Consider the following 18,373-nt stretch of genomic DNA (forward strand, 5'->3'; position numbering starts at 1 on the left):
TACGAACTACGAGGCATTAAACAGTTCATACTTAGCATTGTATCTGGTCCTTTTTGTCCGTTCATAAAAAGTCGCGGGCCACAAAGATTTCATAAATAGATGATGGATAGTTTTCTTCGCAGATGGTTCTCGCGTCGTATTGTTTCATTGAATGGGGCCAATTCGAAGGCGATATAATTGACCGGATCGTTGGGACGCGTCGCGAGTTTATCATTCATCATTTTTCGGTTTCAATTAGTTAGTCAACGCGTTTTGATGGAAATATTCGACCATTTTTTATCCACCTAATACGCTTGTTTTGAAAGGCGGACCGACGAGCAAGATTTTGGCTTGGAATTACGGCTTGGGATTAATAGGCTGTTGAGCGTGCTAAATGCTAAATAGTGTTGATATGGTGTATCCGATTGTTGTTTTAGCTGCGTCGGCAACCGGTAAAGAATCGAATTAATTTTCTACAAGAACTGTTAAACATCTTGACAAACAAGCATAATATACGACCTACGTGAAATATTTTCGCACATAACCGCCGTACGGACTCAGCAACACGAGAAGGCAATTTTGTCGCTGGAATCTACACGCATCATTAGCAATTCCAAAGCTTGATGGCGGCCAATCAATCAATAACATCGATTGGTACGACGCCTGGTAATCACGTTTGATTAGCTGGCTCAAAGAAGTAGCTAATAACCCAACCGTGGACGCCTTCATCGTGCCCACACTGAATTGATGATTAAGTGACAACTCCAAAGCTTTTTTTAAGGGCTAGAAAAATGATACGATACGATGATGTGTTTACTGCATCGTTTTCGGCTCCACGTATGTGATATCTCGTTAATTCCTGTTTACAGAAAATGTACTTACATTCCAATACACCATTTATTACAGCTAGTCTTTGAAAAAGGATAGTTTATTTTTTCGTATACAGTTTATAGATATAAATCAATCAGTAGTCAGCATCGTAATTAATATTATTTCGTTATCACAGCAACCAAGCGAGACCAAGGGGCCTATTAATAGATTTACTATAGGCCAAGTTATGTATTTTATACTTCGCAGCTTCACATTTAACCCACCAATTTAATATATTGCAGATGACTTACTTTCAACACCACGTTCAGTTTATAAAAAAAGAACAAATATATAAAAACTATATGTGTTTATTGTAGTTAACTGAATCTGTCTTATACAGGGAATCTCGTTGAATGTTAAATCCGAATGTTGCCATTGTTTTACTTTTGTCAAATTTAATATAAACATCAGGAACGTTTGTGTATTTATCCTTTCAAATAGTTTTAATAAATATTTTAACACACATCAGCTGTATCGGCCAGTTTGGGGGTCAAACGGAATCAATACGTTGCCCACTAACGACCCTTTAATAGTTGTGTCGCACCAAAAAATGGAATGACTTCGATTTAATTTAAAACGAGTGCATTTGCATCGCGTGATTGTACATTTATTATGTATTTGCTGTCGATAAAATTGCCCTTTGAAAAATGGTAAATCCGTTTAATGATTGTGCTTAAAATGTGCCACCGTAATAGACCTAAAACAAAAACACCAAACCATCTGTTATTAACCCCCCCCCCTTTGTTAGAAGGAACTCACCCCTGCGTTAACTTTAACAGTGATCATCGGAGGATTTTCGTATTATGTTTTTGAGGGGGTATTCAATTAACGTAGTTATGTCTCACGATCATTAGTTATGCGGTATTAATTATAAATATGTAGTGTTTATTGATTTTGGCTACCGAAACTGGCTCCTTTTTAATGGCCGCATTTGCATAATGTTAGAACAACCTATAATTTGATCCTCACTGTTAAAATATGCATATTTTATTAAATTTCAAACAATTGATAGTTAGATATCTACTTTACCATCACGAATGTCAAGCTTTAACTTGGTTATTTCTATTCAGTTTCTAACTAATAATCATTAAAAAGTGTTTTGTTACTTACAGTAGCATATTCTTTGTGATCCTCACACAAAGTAATTAGTTAGTTATTGATAAATTAAGCGAATGTTACTAAATACCGTGCTCATTGTTAAACGTTTAATGATATATTAATGAATATATATTTATAAGCATCCATTGGTAGTCTGATATTAAACATATTTCATAGCTGACAGCAGGCAACAAGGTGAAGATATATGAAATGGCAATTAATTTCAATTGTACCGTACTGAAATATTTTCGAAGAATTTCTTCGCCATAATGGCTTTCAGGGACGTTGCTAGGTTCATTTTATAATGAATTTATACGTGTACAATTTGTTTTAGATATTATGTTATGAAAGGGAAGTAGATTCAAGTTTTATCTCACGTTTGTTGGAATGGAACGGAAGCAAAAAGTCTTAAAAGGTAAATGGACATAAAGATTTTTAAATGAGATAAAGGAGATTATAAAAAAAGAAAGAGAAGTGGAGTCTCTGTCATTCTTGTTAGAAGAAAGAAATTTGTATTATAAAGATTACCAGTAAAAAAGTTTGACTCATAAAAGAAAGAGAGATAAAAGAGATTATTGAAAGTGGCGTCTCTTTCATTTTTGTTTGAAGGCAAGAAGTTTGAATTTTAAAGAGTACAAGTATATTTAAAGAAAAAGAAGAAGGTAGAAAAGCAGAGTTGAGTTGTTGGATCGGAACGGAAGAAAAAGCTTGACTCATAAAAGAAAGGGAGATAAATGAGACTATTGGAAATGGTATCTCTTTAATTTTTGTTTGAAGTCAAGAAGTTTGAATTCTAAAGATTACAAGTATATTTAAAGAAAGAGAAGAAGGTAGAAAAGCAGAGTTAAGTTGTTGGAACGGAACGGAAGAAAAAGCTTGACTCATAAAAGAAAGGGAGATAAAGGAGACTATTGGAAGTGGCATCTCTTTCATTTTTGTTTGAAGTCAAGAAGTTTGAATTTTAAAGATTACAAGTACATTTAAAGAAAGAGAAGAAGGTAGAAAAGCAGAGTTAAGTTGTTGGAACGGAACGGAAGAAAAAACTTGACTCATAAAAGAAAGGGAGATAAAAGAGACTATTGGAAGTGGCATCTCTTTCATTTTTGTTTTAAGGCAAGAAGTTTGAATTTTAAAGATTGCAAGTATATTTAAAGAAAGAGAAGAAATTAGAAAAGCTAAGTTAAGTTGTTGGAACGGAACGGAAGGAAAAGCTTGACTCATAAAAGAAAGGGAGATAAAGGAGACTATTGGAAGTAGCAGCATCTCTTTCATTTTTGTTTAAAGGCAAGAAGTTTGAATTTTAAAGATTGCAAGTATATTTAAAGAAAGATAAGAAGGTAAAAAAGCAGAGTTAAGTTATTGGAAAGGAACGGAAGAAAAAGCTTGACTCATAAAAGAAAGGGAGATAAAGGAGTTTATTGAAAGTGCATCTCTTTCATTTTTGTTTGAAGGCAAGAAGTTTGAATTTTAAAGTGTACAAGTATATTTTAAGAAAGAGAAGAAGGTAGAGTTATGTTGTTGATAGCTAGAACTTAACTTTGACAACCTTTGTTAAGGTTTACTTGATTAAAAATCCTTCATTATAGAACTTTGTTTGCTCTTGTTACAATAAATTAACTGGATGCATTCTTACAATAAAGGCAAGACATCTTTTTGCGTTACAAAGCGGTAGTATTTCAAAGTCATTATTCTTCTCTCAACTTCCAGCCACGCTCCAAGCGAAATCCAATTGCATCGGTTATAGTTTCTGCATCGCGAAAACTGGTATGTAAACGTTGCGTCCGAGCATCTATTATTATTTATTTGAAAACTGTTCGTGGCTGAAAATTAAAATTAACTATGGCTAATACACCCACACCTACGTGTCAGGGACCAGGAAAACTAATAAACTGTCACATGCAAATGGTTATTCCACACCCAGAAATACGAATTTCAACGTATCTGCCTTAATCTAATTACAAGCCTATGTGAAAATCGTCTATTTTTAAATTCGTTCCGGCGCCTACAAAATAATTTATAGTTGAATTAACAATTTCATGGTGCTGCAGTTCTGACCGCTCTCGAGGATGGTTCATCACATTTTATTGGGTTTGGGTTTCAGCGACGGTATTAAAGCAAACTGGTTACGAATAATGAAGAATATAAATGGGGAAGAAATCATAGCAAAGTTCTTTTGACCACGAGTTTGTTTATTGTTTTTATGAGCAATATTTGATAATATATTATCTGTATTCCTTGAAAGTGTGTGTAATTAGATGGATAACAGTTCAACCTCAACAACAATCAGGGGAAATATGAATCATTAGGAAGAACATAATGGTGGCATTTGTAGTGTTATTTTTAGAAAACATTCTAAAATGGGAATTTTAGTCATCACATCTTCACATCAAAACAAACAAAATCAAAACCAAGTGTTCCTCCTCCAATCAGCATCGAATGAACTAATGAGTTATTTGATTTCAGATAATTTTAATGTCAAAAATGAAGAATATTTATCAAATGAAGAAAATTAGAATTAATTATCAATCATTTGTCAATCTCGATGAAAACAGACACAACAGTTCTTCATCAACAACAATAAAAGGAAATATGAATCATTAGGAAGAATATAATGGTGGTCTTTCTAGTGGTGGTTAGGGAACATTTGTGATGGAATTTTTGAAATATTTAATTGAAATGTTCCTTCACAGTCTAATTCTTTGATATTCTAAAATGAAGAATCTCAGTCATCACATCTTCACATAAAAAAACAAGCAAAATCAAAACCAGTGTTTCTCCTTCAATTAGCACTGAATGAACTAAAGAGGCAAATATTTCCAGTAGTTTGATTTTAGATAATTTTAATCACAAAAATGAAGAATATTTATAGACTTATTGAAACTTTGCTTCCTTCTTTAATTATTTTTTAAACTTATCTGAAAATTAAAATAAACTATCAATAATTTGTTAATCTTAATGACAACAGACACAACAGTTCTTCCTCAACAACAATCAAAGGAAATATGAATCATTAGGACGAATATAATGGTGGTCTTTCTAGTGGTGGTTTTGGAAAATCTGTGATGGCATTTTGGAAATATTCAATTGAAATGTTCCTTCACAGTCTAATTCTTTGATATTGTAAAATAAAGAATGTCAGTCATCACATCTTCACATAAAAAACAAAGTTAAAACCAGTGTTTCTCCTTCAATTAGCATTGAATGAACTAAGGTGGCAAATATTTTCAGTAGTTTAATTTTAGATAATTTTAATCACAAAAATGAAGAATATTTATCAATTTATTGAAACTTTGCTTCCTTCTTTAATTATTTTTTAAACTTATATGAAAATTAAAATAAATTCTCAATAATTGGTCAATCTTGATGACAACAGACACAACAGTTCTTCCTGAACAACAATCAAAGGAAATATGAATTATTAGGACGAATATAATGGTGGTCTTTCTAGTGGTGGTTTTAGAAAATCTGTGATGGCATTTTTGAAATATTCAATTGAAATGTTCCTTCACAGTCTAATTCTTTGATATTCTAAAATGAAGAATCTCAGTTATCACATCTTCACACATCACAAACAAAATTAAAACCAGTGTTTCTTCTCAATTAGCATTGAATGAACTAAGGAGGCAAATATTTCCAGTAGTTTGATTTTAGATAATTTTGATCACAAAAATGAAGAATATTTATCGATTTATTAAAACTTTGCTGTCTTCTTTAATTATTTTTTAAACTTATCTGAAAATTAAAATAAACTCTCAATAATTTGTCAAAGATTGATGACAACAGACACAACAGTTCTTCCTCAACAACAATCAAAGGAAATATGAATCATTAGGACGAATATAATGGTGGTCTTTCTAGTGGTGGTTTTAGAAAATCTGTGATGGCATTTTTGAAATATTCAATTGAAATGTTCCTTCACAGTCTAATTCTTTGATATTCTAAAATGAAGAATCTCAGTTATCACATCTTCACACATCACAAACAAAATTAAAACCAGTGTTTCTTCTCAATTAGCATTGAATGAACTAAGGAGGCAAATATTTCCAGTAGTTTGATTTTAGATAATTTTAATCACAAAAATGAGGAATATTTATCAATTTATTGAAACTTTGCTTCCTTCTTTAATTATTTTTAAAGCTTATCTGAAAATTAAAATGAACTCTCAATCATATGTCATTCTTGATGACAACAGACCGTCCCCATCAGCATACTAGACAACTCACATCATTAGTCAGAATAGTGTTGACAACGAAGGTACTAAAGGAACAAGCAAAGCAAATTTTTTGCTCTTCCAATGAGTAGTTCTTATTGTAAGGAGGAAAAGTAAATCACCATTTAATTCCTAACGTTAAAACCTCGATGAACCGACGCAACAGCTCTTCATCAACGTACGGGGCAAATCAAAATCATTAGGCAGTATATCGCAGTGCTCCCCTTAGTGTTGGTGTCGCGAAAATCCGGCGATCACGATCCGGGATTCTCCCAGGGATATTTATGGCCCGTGGGGTCACAAGCCATTGCTCTTGCCCGCATTATTATCCGTCGAGGTTTGTGTTCGATTGTGCCTGCCTCCGCCTCTCTCTCTAGCTCTCTCGTTCTGCAAAATATATACACCTGTTGGAGCGGCCCTACGTGGTGTTGCGCTTCTTCCGACTACAATACACTTATCAAACCGGCCACTCCGACGCTGGATTATGCACCTCTAATCGCTCGGGTCCACCTACTACGCCGACTGTGATTTATACGCTCCGGTTTTACTTGCTAATGCCTTTCCAATTTTTTTTTTCTTACAACAAGATAACGACGCAACAGAAAGAAATAATAATTAAGACAATATAAATATGTTAGACGTGCACCTAGCCAAATTCGCAAAGATTTATATCTCAAATTAATTTCCTTTCCCCAATAACAAATGATGCACAGCAAAAGAAATACATCTCTTTCAGGCTATTTAATGGTTTCACCATAAACACATCAACAGATTGTAACGTAATATCATTTAAACAGCTTTATAAGAGCCAAATTTAAAATGTGCTTTTAATAGAATGACAATCTCTCGATCTCACCAAGTTATAAATAAAAATATAGTCCAGATAACCATACTGTTGTAGCTGGGGTCCATTAAACTTTGATTCATTTTCAAAAATATGGGCAGGTAATTAACAATTATGGTGGATAATTATTTATCATATAAAGAAGAATATATTTTGACCAAAAAGTGTTTAGAATAAGTTTAGTTGTTCTCGTAAAATTAACCTTGTTCCCATAAAGAATTAAATTGATGGACACAGTACGAGTTTATAATTATTGTTTGGTTCAGGCAAATTATTGTAACATTCTGTGATGTAAACAAATAAATTGCCATTCATTTATATATTACCTATAGTTAGTTGACATAATTAATATTATCAGTAAAACAAAATTGACGTTCAACTGAGGAACGAAATGAATGAGACCATAAAACTAAAGACAAAATAAAATGTTGACGTTCAAAAGGCGTTATGCACAAAATATGATTTATGCACGGTCCCGCTTTGGGCCAGACCTCCTATTTTCCACCATCCAAAACAGACTAGATTCATAGAGACACATGTGTCTCTTCGTTCCAGATGCATATTAATGCCTACTAATTTCGAAAGTATGAACAAGTCCACAGTTACTTTTACAACTGTCAAATTATTTCCGTCCCTTTGTGTCCCGCTTAAATTATGGGTGATGCAATTGCCGGCGTAACGAATAATATTCAAATGTGTTTGGAAGGCAGCAAAGTCAGTACTTCGACTTTGTGGATTTGAATTGTTGGCACAGATGGACGCAATATTGGGAAATACATTTTTATAGATTTGTTGTTGGTTTCCAGTAGACACTTTAATTAAATTAAAATTTTTTCAACACATGTTAATAGTTTTTAAATATTTTTTTATTAACTAATAGTAAAAATTGTCTTGTAAAATAATTAGGAAATTTAAAACTAGATAACAATCTGACTTCAGGTGTATCCACTAAGACGGTAGCTAAATGTTATATTAATTATAAACTCCATATCTTTAATAGTTATAATAACAGTATATAATTCTAAGACTTATTAGACAATCCTTGTCTTTCGTAATTATGTATAATAAACATCAACATTAAATTACAGTAATAATAGATTAAAGAGGGAACTAGTTTGTGGCTAATTGGTTTTTCTTTCACAAAAATAGGAAAAGAAAAATGTACCAATAAAATATAAAATATTAAGAAATTTAAAATTTAAAGGGAAACGTAAGTATGCAATTAAAACTTATTAACGTTAAGAAAATGTATAATATCTAAAATTTATTATAACTTAAGTATATTAATCATTAATTACATTTTAGATTATTAACAAGATATATAAGATTTTTTTTTTTAAATTACATATCCAATTTTCATTAATAGTTTTTAATTAAAATGTTAATTAAATTACTTTAATTAACTAAACCAATTACTTGACATTTTATGTATAATTTTCAATAAAAACAGTGTTAATATTAAGAATTTTTTATGCTTTAGTATTATTAATTTTAAGTAAATGAACTAAACTTGATAAAAAATTAAAATATTTAGAGATAAAGACAATATTTTAATCAAAAATAGCAATTTAGTTAAATTTCTTTTGAGGAAATTTATAGTTTTTGTAATAAACATGTTTCTGCATACTGATTAGGTGAATTAATTAAAGTCAAGTATTTTCCTAGTACGTTGTTTTCTCATGAAAAAATCATATCCTTTCATAATAACAAATTTTATAATAAGAGATGAAAGATTAATAAGACATTTACATTACTCATTGTGTACTACATGTTATTGTATAATGAAAATTTGATAAAATATGATTCAGCAAATATTCTATTTAGATTATTATACTGTATTTAATTAGAAAAATATTCAAAGTATTATTAATAATATTGAATTTTTAAATTTTATAAATTTAAGTTTTTTTTTTTTAATTTTATAAACTTAAATTAATAATTTTAATATTTATAAACTTAATTTATTATTTTCATTTTTTTAGCAGTTTTATAAATTTAAATAAATTTTTTTATGTATTTAAAACTTTAACTTTTAAGTTTAATTTAATAAATTTCATCATTTTAAATCAACATTTCTATTTTAATACATATTTTTAATTTTTTAAGCTTAATTTTTATAAATTTAAATTAACAATTTTAATTTTTAGATTAAATGATTAATTTTTTTTGAATTTAAACTACTTATTTTTTTTATTTATTTTATTATTTTTAAATTTAATTTATTTTTCATTTTTTAAACGTAGTTTTTTAAGTTTTATAAGTTTAAATAAGCACTTTTATTTTTTTATTTTTAAATTAACATTTTTAATTTTTTATATTTTAATAATTGTTTATGAGTTTAATTTAATCAATTTTAATTTTATTTAAATTTAATTGATTATTTTTAAGTTTAATGTTTTATATTTTATAAATTTAAACTAATAATTTTAATATTTTTAAATTTAATTTGTTATTTTCAATTTTTTAAGCGTAGTGTTTTTTAGTTTAATAAATTTAAATAAGAAATTCTATTTTTTTATATTAAAATTTGTTGTTAAGTTTAATTATTTAAATTCTATCAATTTTAATTTTATTTAATTAATTAATTTAACTGATTATTTTTAAGCTTAATGTTTTATATTTTATAAATTTACTAATAATTTTAATATGTTTAAATTTAATTTGTTATTTTCAATTTTTTATAAATTTAAATAAGTAATTTTTTTATATTTAATTTAATACTTTTAATTTTTTATATTTTAATAATTGTTTTAATTTTTAATTTTTTAAATTCCATCAATTTTAATTTTATTTAAATTTAATTGATTATTTTTAAGCTTATATTTTATAAATTTAAACTAACAGTTTTAATATTTTCAATTTTTAAGCTTAGTTTAAATTTTACAAATTTAAATAATCTTTTTATTTTAATCTTAATTTTTTATAGTTAAATTTTTAATTCTTAAACTTACTTTTTGTAAATTTTAAAAATTTAATTTTTATTTGTTTTTTACATTACATACATTAAATTTTTTTTTAATAAAATTGAGTTTAATTTTTAAATTCAATAAATTTAAATTAACTGTTTCAATTTTATATAATTTTAATTATTTTTTTTAAACATATATTGTTTTTTAATTTTATAAATTTAAATTATTAACTTTAATATTTTCAAATTTAATTTATTTATAATTATTATTATTATAGTTTTATTTTTTTATGTTTAAATTTCGTTTTTTAAATTAAATTGACAATTTTATTTTTGTATTATTTAATTTTGAAAATTTTTTAAATAAACATGTTTATTTTGTTATATTTTAATTTTTTAAGCTTAATTATATATACTTTTAAATTAATGATTTTAATTTTATATAAATGATAAATTAATTTAGTTTTTATTTCACACTATTTATATATAATTTTAAAGTAAGTTATAAACAATGTATATATGAAAATATTATTAAATAATTTAGTAATAATTTCTTTGTATTTAATTGTTTTATTTAATAAAAATTAACAATAAATAAATCAGTAAATTTCAAATAGAAAAGAAAATAAAATTTCATATATTTTTCAAATAAAATAGTTTTTATTATAATTAAAAAGTTGCTCTACTAAAGAATATTAAAAGGAAAATACAGTTAAATTAATAAATAAACTTTTTATAGTACATTTTTCAGTTTTTACCTTAACTCAATTGCTTATTTTGTTAATTAGTTTAATTCTTTAATAATTACGTATAATAGAACAGCTATTTAAAGTAAATAATAATTTAAGATATGATATAATTTACTTCTCGTTAAACCTCTTTCATTAACAAAAGAAGAACATCAACATCCGGCGTCACTAATAGACATTCCATTTGCGGTGTCAGACCATCGCAGAATCCATTTCCAATGAATCTTGCGGCCTGTCGAAGCATGCGATATAATCAACATATACGGTTGGTGTTGGTAAATAGATGGGCGTATGGACCGGCCAGGCCCTGGATAACCAGTCCCGGTTAATTAAGATGCTGCATGCAAATGCAGCCTTCGTGGATAAGCTGGACTTAAAAAGGAACATGGCGAAACGGAATCGTCCCGTAATTACAGATAATGTCGAAATTGGGCAATTCGCATGCGGCGTCTTAAGACTAGAGGCGGTTGAATAAACGGCATAAAATAACGACGGGCCCTCGCGGTGTGTTATTATGTTTTCGATATTTTATAAGAGTAATTGGGATTGTACCAAAATTAATTGTACGGCTTATAGTATGTGCAATGATCGAATAATTTATAAGGCGACCGTTACCCTGTAAGGTAACCAAAGTACGACTTGCTCCATAAATCAGCTTCACCAGCAACATCTAAATTTCATGCACAATAATAAAAAACATTCCCTCTTGAGTTTCCCGATTTTTCGAAAGCCCTCGCTTCCTCCTTTTTATCTATTGTGTGTGACTCAATTTTATCCATTATGTAATTGTCATATCTGGGTTTAATGTACTTGTGTTCCAATCAAGATTCCCCCCGGAGCCGTAAATTATCTGAGTCCGTGAAGGGATAATTTTTATATTGACTTGTTTTGGCCGCAAAAAAGACCATTATTACCTGGAGATTTCGTCTTGTAAACTGTCTCTGGCCGAGATGCATCCCATTGTTCGGGGCCAATCTAATGCGGGGCACTTCTACGGTACTTTACGATGTGTGGATTTTTGAATATATTTACACCCCATTTCAATTTCGAATACAATAAACAGTTTACCTCAAGCAAGATTTATGGCCAGTTTGTTTTTAGTGGGAAATAAGTTATATGACCTTTTTAATATTCTCATGGCTCCATTTTTTTTTCTGATATTTGGTTGATAATTTTGTAACCGAATAGTTTTTTTTTTTGGTTTTAAAGAACTGGTTTAACTGTTAATTAACATTTTGTTATATGTATTTCACAAGTTTTGATTTTATGGTCATCCGGAAAGGAAGAAGTACCATTTCCCAATATGGCTTAAGTGTGGCATACAAAAAAGTTACACCAATTAAGAGCAGCCAATTTATATGACCTTTTTAATATTCTCATGACTCCATTATACTTTTGGTATTTGGCTAATACTTTTGTAACAGAAGAGATATTTCAGTTTTAAAGAACTGGTTAAAGTTTTGACTGACATTTAGTTACACAGAGTTAATAGATATTGATTTTAAGATCATCTGAAGAGGAAGAAGTACTATTTTCTAATGTGGTACCAGAATGCAGCACTCAAAAAGTTAAGAACAACGTGAGAAGCCATCTTGTATGACCTTTTTAGTATTCTCATAGCTTCATTATGCTTTTGGTATTTGGCCAATAATTTTGTAACAGAAGAGTTCTTTCGGTTTTAAAGAACTGGTTAAAGTTTTAACTGACATTTAATTACAAAGATTTAATAGATTTTGATTTTAAGATCATCTGAAGAGGAAGAAGTACTATTTTATAATGTGGTACAAGTGTGCAGCACTCAAAAAGTAAAGAACAACGTGAGCAGCCATCTTGTATGACCTTTTTAACATTTTCATGGCTCCATTATACATTTGGTATTTGACTAATAATTTAGTTACAGAAGAGTTCTTTCGGTTTTAAAGAACTGGTTAAAGTTCTGACTGACATTTAGTTACACAGATTCAATAGATTTTGATTTTAAGATCATCCGAAGAGGAAGAAGTACTATTTCCTAATGTGGTACAAGTGAGCAGCACTCAAAAAGTAAAGAACAACGTGGGCAGCCATCTTGTATGACCTTTTTACCATTCTCATGGCTCCATTATACTTTCAGTATTTAGCTAATAATTTTGTAACAGAATAGTTCTTTCGGTTTTAAAGAACTGGTTAAAGTTTTGACTGACATTTAGTTACACAGATTCAATAGATTTTGATTTTAAGATCATCCGAAGAGGAAGAAGTACTATTTTCTAATGTGATACAACTGTGCAGCTTTCAAAAAGTAAAGATCAACGTGAGCAGCCATCTTGTATGACCTTTTTAACATTCTCATGGCTCCATTATACTTCTGGTACTTGGCTAATATTTTAGTAACAGAAGAGTTCTTTCGGTTTTAATGAACTGGTTAAAGTTTTGACTGACATTTAGTTACACAGATTCAATAGATTTTGGTATCAAGATCATCTGAAGAGGAAGAAGTACTATTTCCTAATGTGGTACAAATGTGCAGCATTCAAAAAGTAAAGAACAACGTGAGCACTCAACTTGTATAACCTTTTTAGTATTTTCAAGTCTAATTTTGGTGTTTGGACGTTAAAACCATCAAAAAAGGAAGAAGTACCATAATCCAGTACGGTACAAATGTGCAGCACACGCAAAACAAACCACAACGTGCTTAGCCAACCATCGAGGAACCTCCAGACTACACAGTCTACCGTTTGATCCCTTTTTGAAAGGACGCACGGACCAGAAAGCCGGAGTGCAGTCGCAATTAGCTATCTCTGATTTAGATGTTCGAAAAGTTAAACGCGTACAAACACACAATTAAGTGCGATGCTTCGCGAATGGGATAATAATAGACCTCGGCCACTGCGGGCATGGACGCGGAAAAAAGCGCCCGACCGCCCCTACACAACTTGACACTACCTCACATCGGACCATCTTCGAAACAGCAAAAGGAAGAGTCGGCTGAGCCGAAGCCGCAACATAATTATTGGTTGGTGCGCTGCAAAAGAAGAAGAGCAAGAAACTATACGGATAATAAATTTATTTCCGACGCTTTTTTTTTCTTCCCGTTGGTTGTACCGAGGCAATTTGCTGCAGCAATTGGTACGAAGATTTATTGAAAATTAAACGTTATTAAGTCGTCAATTCGGTTTTTTCGGCTAACGATGTTATTTTCTTCTTGTACAAATTACAGTCGAGGCTTAACTTAATTGCCCCGCATTAATTGAACATAACCAATCATACGTGGTGCCTAAAAGACTTGTGCAAAGGTAAGTGCCTGCTTGTTTGTATCAACGTAAATAAAGATTGGTGGTTTTTATCAGACGTAGTCAACCGTCAGACATGCCGTACCGGGTTCTTTTTTTATTTCGATAGGACCGGGTCTCAAAAGGACCGTGGAACTAGAGCCCCCCGACTGATTTATGAGCCCAACTACCGACACTCAACATATACCCCCGTGTCGTACAGTATTTTTTGATTTACGAAGTATTAGTTAACCAACTACCGCACGACAATCCAAAGAATTATTATTATGTTCAAAACAAGGTTTGCCTTATTTATGGGGTTTTAATTGGTATTATATTAACCCTTTCATTGGTATTATGTGTTAACAAGGGAAAGATTAGTCTTTTTAAGCCTCATAAATACGAATATGCGAATATAATAAACTACAAACTTGCTGTTGTATTGTTAATATAAAAACAAAAACAATGTTACCATAAACGTAATTTAGTACATTACAGCGTAAAAACAATTTAATGTAGTAATTCATTTAATGTTAATAATTAAACTGTATTATAATATAGTTTTATTTTAACGACGATTAAAGTTATATTTTATAAACGAGAATTTTGTGGAGAATTTGTATTATTTCTTATAATACTAATATAATAAAGTCTTTTTTAGCAATGTTTTAATTGCTTAAATGTTACTTATTAAATGTAGTACCTTACTTATAATATGTTATTGTTTTATTTTAATATTTATGTGAGTAAATTTAGTCATAAAACTTGTATACTCTAACTTAGATTATTTTCACAGGATTTTTAATCTTCAATATATTATAAGAAATAATAATCAATTAGACTTTAGAAGTCTCTTGTAGCAAGATTTTTATTATTAGTACTTTAAAATAAAGAAATACGTCGTTGCTTCAGTTTTGAGCTCTGTCTGGTATATTGGTTGTTTTCAACTTAATTAATCTTCTGAAGTCTTTTGTAGCAATGTATTAATTGCTTAAATTTTATTTATTAAATGTAGAACAATACTTATAATATATTATTGTTTTATTCTAATATTTACGTGAGTAAATTTAATCATAAAAGTTACATAATCTAAATTAGATCATTTGGACAGGATTTTGATTCTTCAATATATTATAAGAATTAATAATTAATTAGACTTTCGAAGTCTATTGTACCAAGATTTTTGATTATAAGTACTTTAAAATAAAGAAATACTTCCTTGCTTCAGTTTTGAGATGTGTTTGGCATATTGGTGGTTTTCAACTTAATTAATCTTCCGAAGTCTTTTGTAGCAATGTTATAATTGCTTATTAAATGTAGTACAATACTTACAATATATTATTGCTTCATTTTAATGTTTATGTGAGTAAATTTAATCATAAAAGTTGCATACTCCAAATTTGATCATTTTTATAGGATTTTTATTAATTAAAATTTCGAAGTCTTTTGTAGAAAGATCTTTTATTATTTGTACTTTGAAATGAAGAAATACTGCCTTGTTTCAGTTTTGAGTTATGTACGGCATATCAGTGGTTCATAACTTAATTAATCTTTAGAAGTCTTTCATTATTTTAAAAAAAGTAGTTTAATATAAGATTAAAATTATATGCTTACTTTTTAAAATTTCTAAGTTGATTAAATATAAATTACTCAAAAATGATCGTCATTTCAGTCATTTTATTTTTATTGTATTTAAGTTATATAAAGAATATTAAAAAAATTGATTGAAATATTGAATTAATACGTTCATTTTATAATTAAAATAAATTAAATAAATAAAATATATTAAATAAATTATCTGACGATTTTTTTTTATATATTATCATACTTATAAATTTACATTTTAAAAAAATTGTGAAATAACTATCATTTCTAAAAAATTTAAATACATAATATTTGTTATTTAGAATGTTGTAATGTCAAATATTTTAAGCATGTTGTGATTGCACTTAAAACTTATATATCATAAAAGTTATAAACTAAAATAGTTAAAGTTTTTTGAATTTTTCTTTGTATTGAAAAACAATTATTTTTTCTATTTGAGTATAAAACAATTTTGAACTTAAAAGTTCTATTTAAAAAAATTTAAAATATAGAATATTTTTTTAGTAAGAATTTTAGGACGTATAAATTTTATAACAAATTTCGACAAAGCTCACAAGTTGAGACATTTTAAAGACATTTTTATTTTTTGTAATTTTTATGAGTCATTTTTATTGAGTTATAAAATATTAAAATAACAATCTTATTTAAATTATTATAATATACTTGTTAGTTTAAAAGTTTAAATTGGTTTAATGCTAATGCTGATTCTATCATAATTCCGTCGGCATAATAATTATAAAAAATACACATATTTAAAATACATTTATTGTTATTAAATGCAATAAAAAATAATCAAACTTATATCATGCCATGTACGCATTTAATTAAACAAAAATAATTGCACGCTCAATAATAACTTCATGGATTTTTAATTGCTTGCTTTGTTCAACAATGTAATATCAATTATGTTGTTTTATTTATTATATTATTATCTGTGGGACTTGACACATAAAACGAAAGAATTTAAAATAAATTATTTATCTCAAATAACTTTTATTTTGTACTTTTTTTAAAATTGAAATTTAAGTTTTAAAAATTTGAAGTCTTAGAACTGTTTTCACTTAATAAAATACTATTTATACAACTTCACACAGTTCAGATACAACGCACGGCCCTAAAAGAAATATATGGTTCTTGGGACACCAGGTGATCCCTAAGTGATTAATGGTATTTTAATAGTTTCGAATCTCTCGAGTCTCTCTAGTCGCCGTTTAAAAATGATTTATACTTATTTAATTATACGGGTTAAACTAGCACGGGACTTTTACTCGTAATAATTAGCAAAAAATATTTACAAAGTTACAGTTGATCTACAGAGATGAAATACTTTATAAAAATACCTTTTTCACTGGCCGTTTTCGCACCTAAAACATTTCTGATTGAGCCCTTCCACTAAACCAATTTAGTTCAACCCAACGCTCATGGACTTAATGGACTAAAATCAAGTAACAAGTTTCCCACTTACTTTGTCCTAAGTGAACCCTCTTCATCCACGGGTAAATTTGCGGCGGATTCTGCGAACTTCCACTCTTGGAGTTGTTGTTGTTGCCGGACTTCTCGTTGCTGGACGTGGAACTAGTGCTGGACGCGGGTGAGGACAGGTTCTGCGACGCGGTGGAGCTACCCGTTGCCTGTTTGCCCGATGGGGACGTGCTGACGGACAGCGGCGACGTCAGTCCCGAACTTTTGGAGGTGATTGTCGCGCTGCCGCCGCTGTTGCCCTGCGGATTCGACAGGGGTGGCGTGCTCCTCGTCGGCGGGCCGCTGGTGCTCAGGTCCTGCGGGGACGCGACGCCCGTCGACGACGTGGAATCGGCGTATTTACAGCTGGCCGTGGGGTTCAGCATGCCGGGACTTTGGCCACCGGGACTGGCGTGGTGCATGTGAGCGTTGCTGCCGGCCAGTCTTTGGGGTTGGAGCTGGGTGTAGTCGCCCATTGTGGGCTGCAGGCCGTGGCCCGGTGCCGGGGTGGCGTAGGGATGTGTCGGGTACTGGGGACCAACCTGGGGAGGTGAGTAACATGCTGGAGGATAACTGGCGGCTGTGGCGGCGTTGGGGTTGTAGTAGTCGCCTCCGGGACTGGCTGCCTGATGAGGCTGGTCCGGGCCAGGTCTTCCTTGCTGCCCGTAGCACTGAGCCAAGGAGTTTACAAACTGATACGAACTCATGTTTGATTTTCTGGAGTCAGTGATGGTTTTTAATTGCTGAGCACTGAGAACACTAAGTACATGATCAATCACACTGAAGTGGTTATGTTCAACAAGTCATAAATTCGGGCACACAGATAAACACAAGAAACACTAAAAGTCCGGCACGTGCCAGAAGGCCATAAAACTGTCTTTGGCTTGTATTTATGAGGTGAGCCGGTCAGGTAAGCCGTGACATCGCGTTCAATCACAAAGTTGTGCGAGGAGCGAAGTGTGTCCGAATCACGCGGAAACTTATTTGATAATGACGGACGGTCGCGTCGAGACGTTTGGTTCACGGCGCCACAACCATCCAATACCACACGTTGATTGGGTTTAGTAAACTTGGATACGATTCCGACAAACAGTTGAATGTGCGGGACGGTGGAATTGGCGGACGGAGACGGAAGATGGTTACGGCTCTAAATAGAGGGAGACGGCCGCTCTAGTGGGGATGAGGCCGTGTCAACGTGTAGTGTGGAGTTCGTCGGCGTGTAAGAAGTCCGGGGGCGCAGGCTCGGGGCGTGGTTACCGAGGGGCCAGGGGCGGGTTCATACTTTCAAATTGATAATTTGTGAATTGTTTAAGATTTGATGCTCAGCTGAGCAGTGTATGTCTGCCGTATTCCAGTAGCCGGACTATAATGAATCACCCCGAAACTGCTATTCCGGCA

At 30.6% G+C, this 18,373-nt stretch overlaps 1 protein-coding gene across 3 annotated transcripts in view; it reads right to left on the reverse strand.

The window, feature by feature from the left end:
- LOC109597277 (homeotic protein Sex combs reduced) overlaps window positions 1-18,089 on the reverse strand; it is a 44,630-nt gene extending 26,541 nt beyond the window's left edge. Inside the window, exons 1-2 of one of the 3 annotated variants that reach the window (XM_049965485.1) lie at window positions 16,980-18,089; window positions 16,855-16,878 (exon numbers count right to left, since the gene is read on the reverse strand). In XM_049965485.1, coding sequence (XP_049821442.1) covers window positions 16,855-16,878; window positions 16,980-17,682 — 727 coding nt within the window. In that variant the 5' untranslated portion in view covers window positions 17,683-18,089. The remainder of the gene's footprint in view (window positions 1-16,854; window positions 16,879-16,979) is intronic. The other 2 variants (XM_020012923.2, XM_049965486.1) reach the window with 2 other exon arrangements.
- Between the last annotated feature and the right edge of the window lie 284 nt (window positions 18,090-18,373).

Source organism: Aethina tumida, chromosome 3 (assembly GCF_024364675.1).
Source record: "Aethina tumida isolate Nest 87 chromosome 3, icAetTumi1.1, whole genome shotgun sequence".
NCBI lineage: Eukaryota > Metazoa > Arthropoda > Insecta > Coleoptera > Nitidulidae > Aethina > Aethina tumida.